Below are 10,336 nucleotides of genomic sequence, written 5' to 3'. Positions count from 1 at the left end.
TATGTGTGTGTGTGTGTGTTATTTAAAGTGTGTGTGAGTGTGTGTGTGTGTGTGTATGTCTGACCTGATAGTGAATGACGTGCTGGACGTCGGGGATGTCGAGTCCTCGAGCGGCGACATCTGTGGTGAGCAGAACACACCTGCAGGAGAAGAGTACAATCAGCACACACACACACACTCAGATACACACACAAACACACATGCACACACTCACTCTCTCGCCCTCAGCAACACGCATACAAACACACATGCGCACACACACACACACCCCCTCTCTCCCCCTGACAGACACAGACCGTGTGTTCTCCGCGAAGCGCTCCAGGTTCTTGAGCCGCTGCTTCTGGTGCATGTTAGCGTGCAGCATGAGCGGTGTGCAGTCCAGCAGGTGCAGCAGGGCGTACAGCCGCTTGATGCAGGCGATGCTGTTGGCGAACACCATGCTGCGGCCCGGGAACTGCAGCAGGAAGTAGTAGAGGAACAGGTCCTTGTCCTCCTTGGTGCAGCTGATGCGCGTCTCCGTCAGCGTCTCCACCGTGGCCTGTTTGCGGGTCAGGTCGATGACCTTGGGCTTGTCTCGGACGCCCACCTTCTCCATCAGCAGCTGCAGTTTGCTGCGCTGCTCCGCCGGACGCTGCTTCTTCTTCTTCTGCTGCAGGCGTGAGGGCAGGCTGTGCACCAGGGTCAGCGTGGCGGAGAACACAAACGTCTGCCTCCTGGAGCTGAACTGAGACGTGTTGAGCAGCTCCAGCAGGCTCTCCAGCTCCGCAAAGTGGCCCTTCTCCACCATACGGTCCGCCTCGTCCAGAACCAGACACCTGCAGACACACGTTAGGTATGAAGCAGTGAATGTAGCGCCGCTGCCGCATGTCCAGCAGGTGGGTTATGCTTAGGCTATGTTCAGGTTATGTTCTGGTTATGTTTGGGTTATATTTGGGTCATGTGATGGTGGTATTTGGGTTATGTTCAGGTTATGTGGTGGTTATGTTTGGGATATGATCAGGTTGTGTATTGCAGCTGCTGCTCGTGGGTTATGTTGTGTTTGGGTTATGTTCTGGTTGTGTTCAAGTAATATTCTGGTTATGTACCACAGTTGCCACATGTCCTGCAGGTGGATTATGTTTGGGTTATGTTCTGGTTCTGTTTGGGTTACATTCTATTTATGTTTGGGTTATGTTCTGGTTATGTTTATGTTCAGGTTATGTTTGGGTTATGTTCTGGTTACGTTTGGTTTATGTTCTGGTTATGTTTGGGCTATGTTCTGGTTATGTTTGGGTTATGTTCTGGTTACGTTTGGTTTATGTTCTGGTTATGTTTGGTTTATGTTCTGGTTATGTTTGGGCTATGTTCAGGTTATGTTTGGGCTATGTTTAGGTTATGTTTGGGTTATGTTCTGGTTATGTTTGGGTTATGTTCTGGTTACGTTTGGTTTATGTTCTGGTTATGTTTGGGTTATGTTCAGGTTATGTTTGGATTATGTTCTGGTTATGTTTGGGCTATGTTCTGCTCATGTACCGCAGCTGGCGCAGGTCCTGCAGGTGTGGGTGTTTCTCTCTGATCATCTCCCACAGTCGGCCTGGTGTGGCGATGATGATCTCGGGCCGGCGCATCAACACCCGATGCTGCTTCTGCGGCGCCATTCCTCCAACCACGATCGCAGTCTTTATACCTGAGCAGACGTTCATTCAGCAAACATCATTTACATTTAAAGCTGGCGGCTGAAACGGTGTGTGTTCAGTGTGAAGCTCTGCTCCTACATAACCCGCCTGACAGCTTCAAGATAACAGGGTAACGTCATCATCAGTCCTGACCCGCTGCACTGACCTGTGAACTGAGCCACGGCGTCGATGTGGTGTTTGACCTGCACCGCCAGCTCTCTGGTGGGAGTGAGGACCAGCCCCAGCAGCGGCCGGCAAACTCCACTGGCCGGATCCGGGTCATTCTGACCATCTGGGTCATCAGGAGGAGCACTGCAGCCTTCAGCACCACCTTCATCATCATCAATAACTTCATCATCTTTCTTTTCATCATCATCATCATCATCATCATCATCCTCTCCATGCTCCTCCTGCAGGTAGAGGCTCTGCGCAGGTGTGTGTGTGCGCTCAGGTGTGCTGTGCTCCTCCGTCTGCTCTCTCCACTGCAGGATCATGTGGATCATGGGGATCCCGAAACACAGCGTCTTCCCACTGCCTGCGGAGAACAGAGGATGAAGAGGATGAAGAGGACAGTCAGAGGATGAAGAGGATGAAGAGGACAGCAGAGGATGAAGAGGACAGCAGAGGATGAAGAGGATGAAGAGGACAGTCAGAGGATGAAGAGGATGAAGAGGACAGCAGAGGTACGAGAACACAGCAGGAGGAGTCATACTAGAGGACACACAAACACACGCACATACGCACACACACACACACACACACACACACACACACACACACACGCACACACACACACACACACACACGCACACGCACACACACTCACATGCACACACACTCACCGGTCTCGGCGGCCCCCAGTATGTCCAGTCGGTCTCTGATGGCGGGCGGCAGCACCAGCGCCTGTATGGCAGTGGGAGCGGAGAAACCCAGCACAGCGAGCGCTCGGAGCACCGGCTCAGGCACCAGCAGATCCCTCCAGGAGGACACGTCTGCGGGCCCCGGAGCCTCTAGAGACGCCCGGCTCCAGTGACGGCTCTTCTGAGGGGCAGCAGAGACTGCAGACTCAGCCTCGGCACCGGCAGCAGCACTTCTCTCCTCCTCTGGCTGCTCCTGGTCCTCCTCCTGCTTCTTCTTCTTCTTCCTCTTCCTCTTCCTCTTCTTCTTCTTCTTGTTGGTCTGTGGTGTTTCTGTTGTCGGCTCAGGACTCTCCTCCGCTGGGATCTGCTCCTCCTCCAGCGTCTCCTCCTCCTCCTTCTGTTTGTTTTTCTTCTTCTTCTTCTTCTCTGGTTTTCCTCCAGAGTCGTCTTCTAGAGCTGCAGCTGTTATAGATTATTTAAGCACAACCATTATACTCTGCAGAATAATCCCGGGTTCACAGTCATCACAATTATTACACATTTCATAACTGCAGCACACTATTGATCAGGGTTTGCACATGGTTAGACTATAATGGAAGTCAATGGGGTGAAAACAGCCCCGACATCAGCAAAGGGGAGTCAGTGTGAACAAACACAGGAGTTAAACTACACATACTCCTGAAGACTCCACGAGTGTGAGTGTGAGTGTGTGTGTGTGTGTGTGTGTGTGTGTAATCTCTGTGCCCCTACCGTCTTCATCTTCAGACCGCCGCTCCTCATTGGTCTTCCTCTTCTTCTGGCTCCGCCTCTCCGTCTGCACGTGCTCAGTGAGGGCCTTCTCCGGCTCCACCAGGGAGTAATCGGTCAGCTCCTCGAAGCACACCAGCCCGTCCAGCCCTTCATCCGAGAACAGGCTGGGGTCCACATTCACTGCCTTCCACTGTCCTCTGACCAGCACACCCCTCCTGGAGGAGATCAGCCGCGGACGGGGCGTCTTCACCTTCGCCTTCTTCACCTTCACCTTCATCACTGCTGCACACACACACACATCTGGTTTACCATCATTATGGGGACTCCTCACACAGCTGTAGTGATGCTTGTAGTATACAGACTAAACTCGCACATCATCACTATCCTCCATTCTGCCTGATGTATGAGCTGTTTACCTGCAGAGCCTCCTTTAAGAGGACACGCACCCCCCACACTGAGGTCAAGATTATATTCACTCACTCATCCGGCTGCCCAATACTGAAAACACCTGACAGTGGGATATTTTATTATTTATATATTCATTCATTCATTTTCTTTTCAGCTTAGTCCTACAGCGGAATGAACCACCAACTATTTCAGCACATATTTTACGCAGAGGATGCTCTTCCAGCTGCAACCCACCACTGGGAAACACTCATACACATACACACACACACACACACACACTCATACACTATGGCCAGTGTAGTTGATCAGTTCCCCTATAGCGCATGTGTTTGGACTGTGGGGGAAACCGGAGCACCCGGAGGAAACCCACGCCAACACGGGGAGAACATGCAAACTCCACACAGAAACACCAACTGATCCAGCCGAGACTCAAACCAGAGACCTTCTTGCTGTGAGGCGACAGCAGACAGCAGTACCTACTGCACCACCGTGAGAAGTCAGCAGTGTTTATAAGGCACTATGAGGGTTAATAGGCAGGGCAGCGCACTCAGCTCGCTCATGTGTGTTGATGATGTGACTGAGGCGCAGTGAAGGTCTCTGTGATGTTGTCAATCTTCAACAGTCTCAACACTCACACTACTCATAAACTTTGACACAGTGCGACAAACTATGACAGGAGAACACGACACACAGTGAGTGAGCGCGAATCATGTTGAACATGTCTGATTTACAGTGTTTGATGCGTTATTGAAGTGAAATCTTACCTGCTGTTCCGCCGTGTTTCAGCTCACGCACATGTGCGGCACGAGGACGCAGCCGTGATGACGTCAGAACGATACCGCCAGTCAGCTCGCGGAAAAAGCAACACGATAATTCTGGTTTATTTATTTTTTTCTTAATACCACAGGGAGCACCGTCTGTATTCACAGTGTCACAAACTGAGACGTTTATATGTTTAATTAATATTGAATTATTTTGTTGTAACCACGTTCGACTGTGATTGGTTCATCTTCAACAGCGATGAGTAAAGTAACACTCGTATTCGCTCAGCGTCATCTGTCCGCGGCCGAGGAAATACACTGAATAAAACCACACGGCAAGAACTTACTCGACAGGTAAATATCAACACTGAAACAGGACACAGCTGCAGAAGCATTTCATATAAAAACAACATTATTTGAAAGTGATTCACTGTTTCAAAGCGTTACAAACCCATAGATTGTACAAAATAAACCCCTGATGCTAGCGACACCTGCTGGTCAGAACCAACACTGCAAATGCAAACGTTCAGTAAAAGTCAGAACTTTCTAGAATAAAGAGATCCAACAAAATGACCGTTATTTTTTAAATTATTAGCGGGAAAGACAAAATAACTGTTAATTTCGTAATTATGTGGGAAAAACAGACGATGCTTAATGATTTCAGGCTGATTAAAGTTGTTTGTTCGACAAAGGATAAGCAAATGTTAGTCAGGCAGACAGTAAAGCAATTATCCCGTTACTTTTAAAATGCAGAGCTAATCCAGTCAGAGTTTACAAGCATATATTTAAAAATGTATATTGCTTATATAAAATGTATTTTAAAAATAAACACTTGCTAATGTTCTGTGTAGCGGAGTGTTCTGTACTGTTTCTGTCCCGAGATTTAACAGAAATATCCCACTTTAACAAAATCTGTTTAAAAATTCTTAAAATGAACACTTGTTTGAGCAGTCAATGTGTGAATAATTGTGTTTTAATTACTTGTGTAAAACTCTACTACAGAACTGCTTGTCCCCACAGCCGTGTACTGATAATAATCGCTTTATTTAGATTTTCTACTATTCAAAATGCAATAATGTATTAATGATCATCAAATATAGGATGTAAATGACATTAAAGAAGAAAATGGCACATATGATGAAACATTCAGGCCTAAAAGTCCAAAGGAAATAACCCAAATGCTTTTATTATGGCATTTTTAAAAACATTTTCTCTGCAACTTTCTGAAATCTGTGTGTGTCTATGAGTATTGCCTCCGTCTGTGTGTGTGTGTGTGTGTTTACGAGAAATGTCTCCATCAATGTTTGTGTGTTGTGTGTGTTAATGAGAAATGTCTCCATCAATGTGTTTGTTGTGTGTGTGTGTGTCTGTTTATGAATATGGTCTCCATTAAATGTGTGTATGTGTTGTGTGTTGTGTGTGTGTGTGTGTGAGAGGGCGGTCGGTCTCCATCAGAGTGTGTGTGTCAGCTGAGCGTGGGGTCGATGACTCTGCCCATGAACAGCAGGCTGGCGGTCTCCTCGTGGTAGAGGAAGAAGAAGAAGGGTCTGTTGATGATGAAGGTGTCCGGCAGAGAGTACGCCGTGATGCCCACTGATGTGGAGGAGGCAGCGCTGGTGCCCTGCTCATACACCTCTATCACTGCCTTATGAAGAACCTGCGAGCGCACACACACACACACACACACACACACACACACACACACACACACACACACACACAGAAACACACAGAAACAAACACACACATACAGAGACACATATACACAAACACGTCTGTGATGAGCGGATGTTTCTGAGACGCTTAAGGTTAGGGTCAGGGCCTGGGCTAGGCCACAGACACTCTCATTAACCTGACAGAAAAACTATGGAAGTCTAATGTCCTCACTGAGATAGGAAACAAACTTGTGTGTGTGTGTGTGTGTGCATATGTGTTTAATTGCACATGTGTGCACATGACATGTGTGTGCGTGCGTGTTGTGTGTTTCTGTGTGTGGTGTGTATGTTTTACTGCATAGATGCGCACATGTATGTGTTGTGTTGAGTGTTTTTCTGTGTGTATATGTGTGTGTTATTGCATATTTGTGCCGGTGTGTGTATTTGTGTGCGTGTTGTGTGAGTGTGTCTGTATGTGTGTTTTACTTTTACATGTGCACGTGTGTTTGTGTATGTTTCACTGCATGTGTGTGTTGAGTGTGTTTCTGTGTGCATGTGTGTTTTATTGCATATTTGCACATGTGTGTATTTGTGTGTGTCTGTTTGTGTGCATATGTGTGTTTCTGTGTGCATGCCTATTTGTTTGTGTTGTGTTTCTGTGTGCATGTGTGTTTTATTGCAGATTTGTGTGTGCATGTGTATTGCGGCATACTTGTGCACATATATATGTGTGTGTAAATTTGTGTGTGTGTGTGTGTGTGTGTTTCTGTGTGCATGTGTGTTTTATTGCAGATTTGTGTGTGTATTTGTGTGCATATGTGTTTTGTTGGATATGTGTGTGTGTGTGTGTGTTTTATTCAATGTGTATGTAAGTGTGTGTGAGTGTGTATGCGTTCAGTCACCTGAGAGACCTTCAGATGTGCGTCTCTGCTTAGCCCGGTGAGATCTGCGGAGTCCTGGAAGACGCTGCTGATGCCCAGCTGAGGCAGGAGCTCATGCATGTGGTACGACTGATCCATGCGGAACCGGGGCAGATGCACCTCCATCTTCCTGACACACACACACACAACACCACCCGTCAACAGAAAACACACCAGTCAAGGTAAAACACACACACACCATCAAGAAAAGCCGTCAGACTCTAAACTACAGGAGTTTTCCCTTGAAACAAGCAGAAGAAGCTGCCCATGGGGGAAGCTGAGGACAGGGTTATTTTCTGCTGTACAGTTCTGAATGAGCTTCTGCACCTGTCTGGATGACAAAACATGTTTCATTTAGCTAATGTAACCCCGCCGGTCCTAGCCCACCCAACCCGCTCCGAGCTGGTATCGAACCAGCGACCTTCCGCATGGGAGTTGGTTAAGACCATGGAGGTTTACCTGCACAGCACTCACCAGCTGGCCTCCGTTACACTAATAATGGAGTATCGTGCGCTCGTGATGATCCTCAGTGTGATTCAATATTACTTATATGTCAAAGATATATCTTACGTTTCTGTAAACATCAATATTATTTCAATAGAAGGTGTCGTATCTGATGCTGTAGTTGACGTCACCTAAATAAATGAGCATATAGCGCCTGAGTTGAAGACGGGCATCGTGTCCATTTAACAGAGACGCGCTCATGTGGTGAAATGGAAACGGTTTCAGAAATACTGTAAACATTTGGAAAAGCATGACGAGAGCAGCTGTGGACAGGCTCATAGTGAAGTGCGTCCCGTGTGCGGTGTGGAAGCCTCTACAGTAGCGCAGTGACACTTTCCCTCCATTTGTTCGGCCTATGGTTGTCAGTGGCCAGTGACTGAGTGCATCCCAGCGTGTGGCTCACATTCTCCTCATGTTCTTGATCCAGCCGTGGAGCCGCTCGGCGCTGATCTCGTCCTCGATGGCGGTGTAGTCTGCGTCAGCGTTGGGCAGGAGGATCAGCATGGAGGCTCCACCGCGGTACGGCAGACGCAGCACTCGAGCGCGCAGATCCCGGTCCTCCACCACAGAGAACTTCTCCTCCAGCATCATCATGGGCACCTGAACGATGTTGTATTTGTCCACGTAGAAGCGGCTCTTCTCTGTGTTGTTGGGGTTGAACGGACGCTCCCAATCACCTGCAGAACAAAGAGTGTAAAGGGACAGCTCCCTCAAAGATCAACATTCACTCGCTGTTTACTCTCCCTCAAGCGGTTCCAAACCTTTATGATCTGGAGAGAGCTGAAAACCTGTAACCCCTGACTTCCATCCCATCTTAATGTCAACACAACATGCATTGGACATCACTCATTCACTCACTCAATGTTCTTTGGCTCCACATTTATCAGTGCAATCCCAGAGCTGAAGCTCATATCTGTGTCTGGAGTAAGTCTTACCCTTGTAGAAGATGGTGTTGAGGAGCATCATCTGCGTGAGCGGCTCCACGCTCTCCAGCATCTCCAGCACTTTCCGGCCGGTCTTTCTGCTGACGAACTCATTGATGAGGCTCCTGCAGACCGCCGGCTTGCTGAAGTCCACCCTGAGCACCTCCGCATTGAAGAACCTCTGGATCTGCTGGCTGAAGTTGGTCTGCAGGTGGAAGTGCTGGTCCAGGAAGAGCGCCGTGCCCTGCTCCATCTGCAGGGAGATGTTCTGGTGGAGCTGCTGGAAGAGTTCAGGAACCCGCCGGGAGTCTCCTCCATCCAGAGCCTCCAGATTCAGACCCTTCAGTATCTCGGTGCGCGTGGAGCCCTGCGCCGCCAGCAGGAGCGCCGAGAAACACGTGGAGACGCTCAGCGGAGAGAACACCACGTTCCTGTCGTGCAAACTGGAGATCTTGCGGTAGAGGTTGATGGCGAAGTCTGTGTTTCTGAAGGCCAGATCTGAGATATCAGGAGTTCTGAGCTCTTCATGTTCAGCAGAGCACAGAAAACACGCGGAAATGAAGACGAGGAGAAGTCTGAACTCCATCTTACACTCTCTGTGGGAAACTCTGGAGCTGAAGATGGTCGTCAGACGCCCTACACAGGGATAACACAATGGAGGTACAACAGACGTTAAAGCAGACCTATTGTGTCCCTTTCTAAACGCTGTACATGCATCTCAGCTGTGTCCAGAGCAGGGCTGTCCAAACTCGGGCCTGGAGAGTTTAGCTCCAACACACCTGCCTGGAAGCTTCTAGTTCAGGAATGGCCAACCCTGTTCCTGGAGATCTCCCTTCCTGCAGATTTCAGGTGCTGCCCATATCAAACACACCTGAACCATTTAATTAGGACCTGAACACCAGGTGATCATTACAGGCAGGTGTGTTTGATATGGGCTGCAACTGAAATCTGCAGGAAGGTGGCTCTCCAGGAACAGGGTTGGCCACCCCTGCTCTAGTGTATCTAGTCAGAGCTTGATTAGCTGGTTCAGGTGTGTTCGATTAGGGTTGGAGCTAAACTCTCCAGGACCGAGTTTGGACATCCCCGTTCTACAGTGTTTGTGTTTCACTTTGAGTGGAGAACAGCACACAGATGATGTTCTCCAGCTCTCTGAAGCTGACCCTTTCAGGCTTTGATCCTAACTGTAGTGTTTTGGAGACTGTTGCTTTAAATGCAAATGAGATTGTCATTTCAGAAGAGGGCGGAGCTACAGACGCCCGTGTTACTATTACAGCTCAGATCAATGTTCTGCGTCTAATGTTTATATGTTGTGGCCAGCAGCCGTGTAATAATCAGGATAAAGGAGGGTTGTGTCCAGTGGGTCGTGTTCACAGAATAAACCCTTCAGTCCTCTACAACAGCTGCTGATAAACCTGTCCGGCTTTATTCTGAGACAACGACTGCCTGGATTCCCTTTATCCCTCACTAAAGCTTTCCAACTATTATGAACTTCCATATGTCAGCACTGAAACTCTTCATATTGACTATTGAAGACCGCCTCAACAATGCTTTGACAAAAGGTTCACAGACATGCACAACACCAGTAACAGATGCAGATCCACAGCAATCGATACAGAGTTAGAAATATTCCCTGTCACATTACACAAGAGCACACACACTCAGTTAGCCATGCATGCTGTGTTTATGACCATGTGAAACAGAGTAAATCTGTACCAAAGGCAATCCACGAGCATTAAAACAGAAAGGCAAAACCCAGAAGAATATAAAGAGCCTTTAAAATGTCGTGTACTCACGCGCAGATGCGGCAGATGAAGATCTCGAGCCGTGTGTTGTGATTCGTCTGTTTACAGAGACAAAGTTCAGTGAACATCAGAGATTATCTATTAACAATCAAACTGTT

At 48.1% G+C, this 10,336-nt stretch overlaps 3 protein-coding genes across 5 annotated transcripts in view; all 3 read right to left on the bottom strand.

Moving 5' to 3' along the window:
* Nucleotides 1-4,479, bottom strand: part of ddx24 (DEAD (Asp-Glu-Ala-Asp) box helicase 24) — a 7,969-nt gene extending 3,490 nt beyond the window's left edge. Inside the window, exons 1-7 of one of the 2 annotated variants that reach the window (XM_017351881.4) lie at nucleotides 4,438-4,479; nucleotides 3,266-3,547; nucleotides 2,498-2,977; nucleotides 1,822-2,190; nucleotides 1,513-1,666; nucleotides 297-815; nucleotides 65-140 (exon numbers count right to left, since the gene is read on the bottom strand). In XM_017351881.4, the coding sequence (XP_017207370.1) occupies nucleotides 65-140; nucleotides 297-815; nucleotides 1,513-1,666; nucleotides 1,822-2,190; nucleotides 2,498-2,977; nucleotides 3,266-3,542 (1,875 nt within the window). In that variant the 5' untranslated portion in view covers nucleotides 3,543-3,547; nucleotides 4,438-4,479. The remainder of the gene's footprint in view (nucleotides 1-64; nucleotides 141-296; nucleotides 816-1,512; nucleotides 1,667-1,821; nucleotides 2,191-2,497; nucleotides 2,978-3,265; nucleotides 3,548-4,437) is intronic. The other variant, XM_003200406.6, reaches the window with a different exon arrangement.
* The window catches only part of nek9 (NIMA related kinase 9), a 129,464-nt gene that overhangs the window by 61,499 nt on the left and 57,629 nt on the right, over nucleotides 1-10,336 (bottom strand). The window lies entirely within an intron of this gene.
* serpina10b (serpin peptidase inhibitor, clade A (alpha-1 antiproteinase, antitrypsin), member 10b) lies at nucleotides 5,594-10,278 on the bottom strand. Of its 2 annotated transcripts, XM_073927722.1 has the most exons (6): nucleotides 10,230-10,278; nucleotides 8,449-9,072; nucleotides 7,917-8,190; nucleotides 6,992-7,139; nucleotides 5,874-6,091; nucleotides 5,594-5,768 (listed from the first exon to the last, which is right to left on the bottom strand). In XM_073927722.1, exons 2-5 carry the CDS (start codon nucleotides 9,020-9,022, stop codon nucleotides 5,900-5,902), a joined length of 1,188 nt encoding a protein of 395 aa, XP_073783823.1. In that variant the 5' UTR covers nucleotides 9,023-9,072; nucleotides 10,230-10,278; the 3' UTR covers nucleotides 5,594-5,768; nucleotides 5,874-5,899. The 2 variants fall into 2 exon arrangements, with proteins under 2 accessions (XP_073783823.1, XP_009291625.2); XM_009293350.5 differs by having other exon boundaries at nucleotides 5,594-6,091.

The sequence above is a fragment of the Danio rerio genome, chromosome 17 (assembly GCF_049306965.1).
Source record: "Danio rerio strain Tuebingen ecotype United States chromosome 17, GRCz12tu, whole genome shotgun sequence".
Taxonomy (NCBI): Eukaryota; Metazoa; Chordata; class Actinopteri; order Cypriniformes; family Danionidae; genus Danio; species Danio rerio.
Note: the sequence above shows the minus strand (reverse complement) of the source record. Positions and strands in the feature narration are given on the sequence as shown.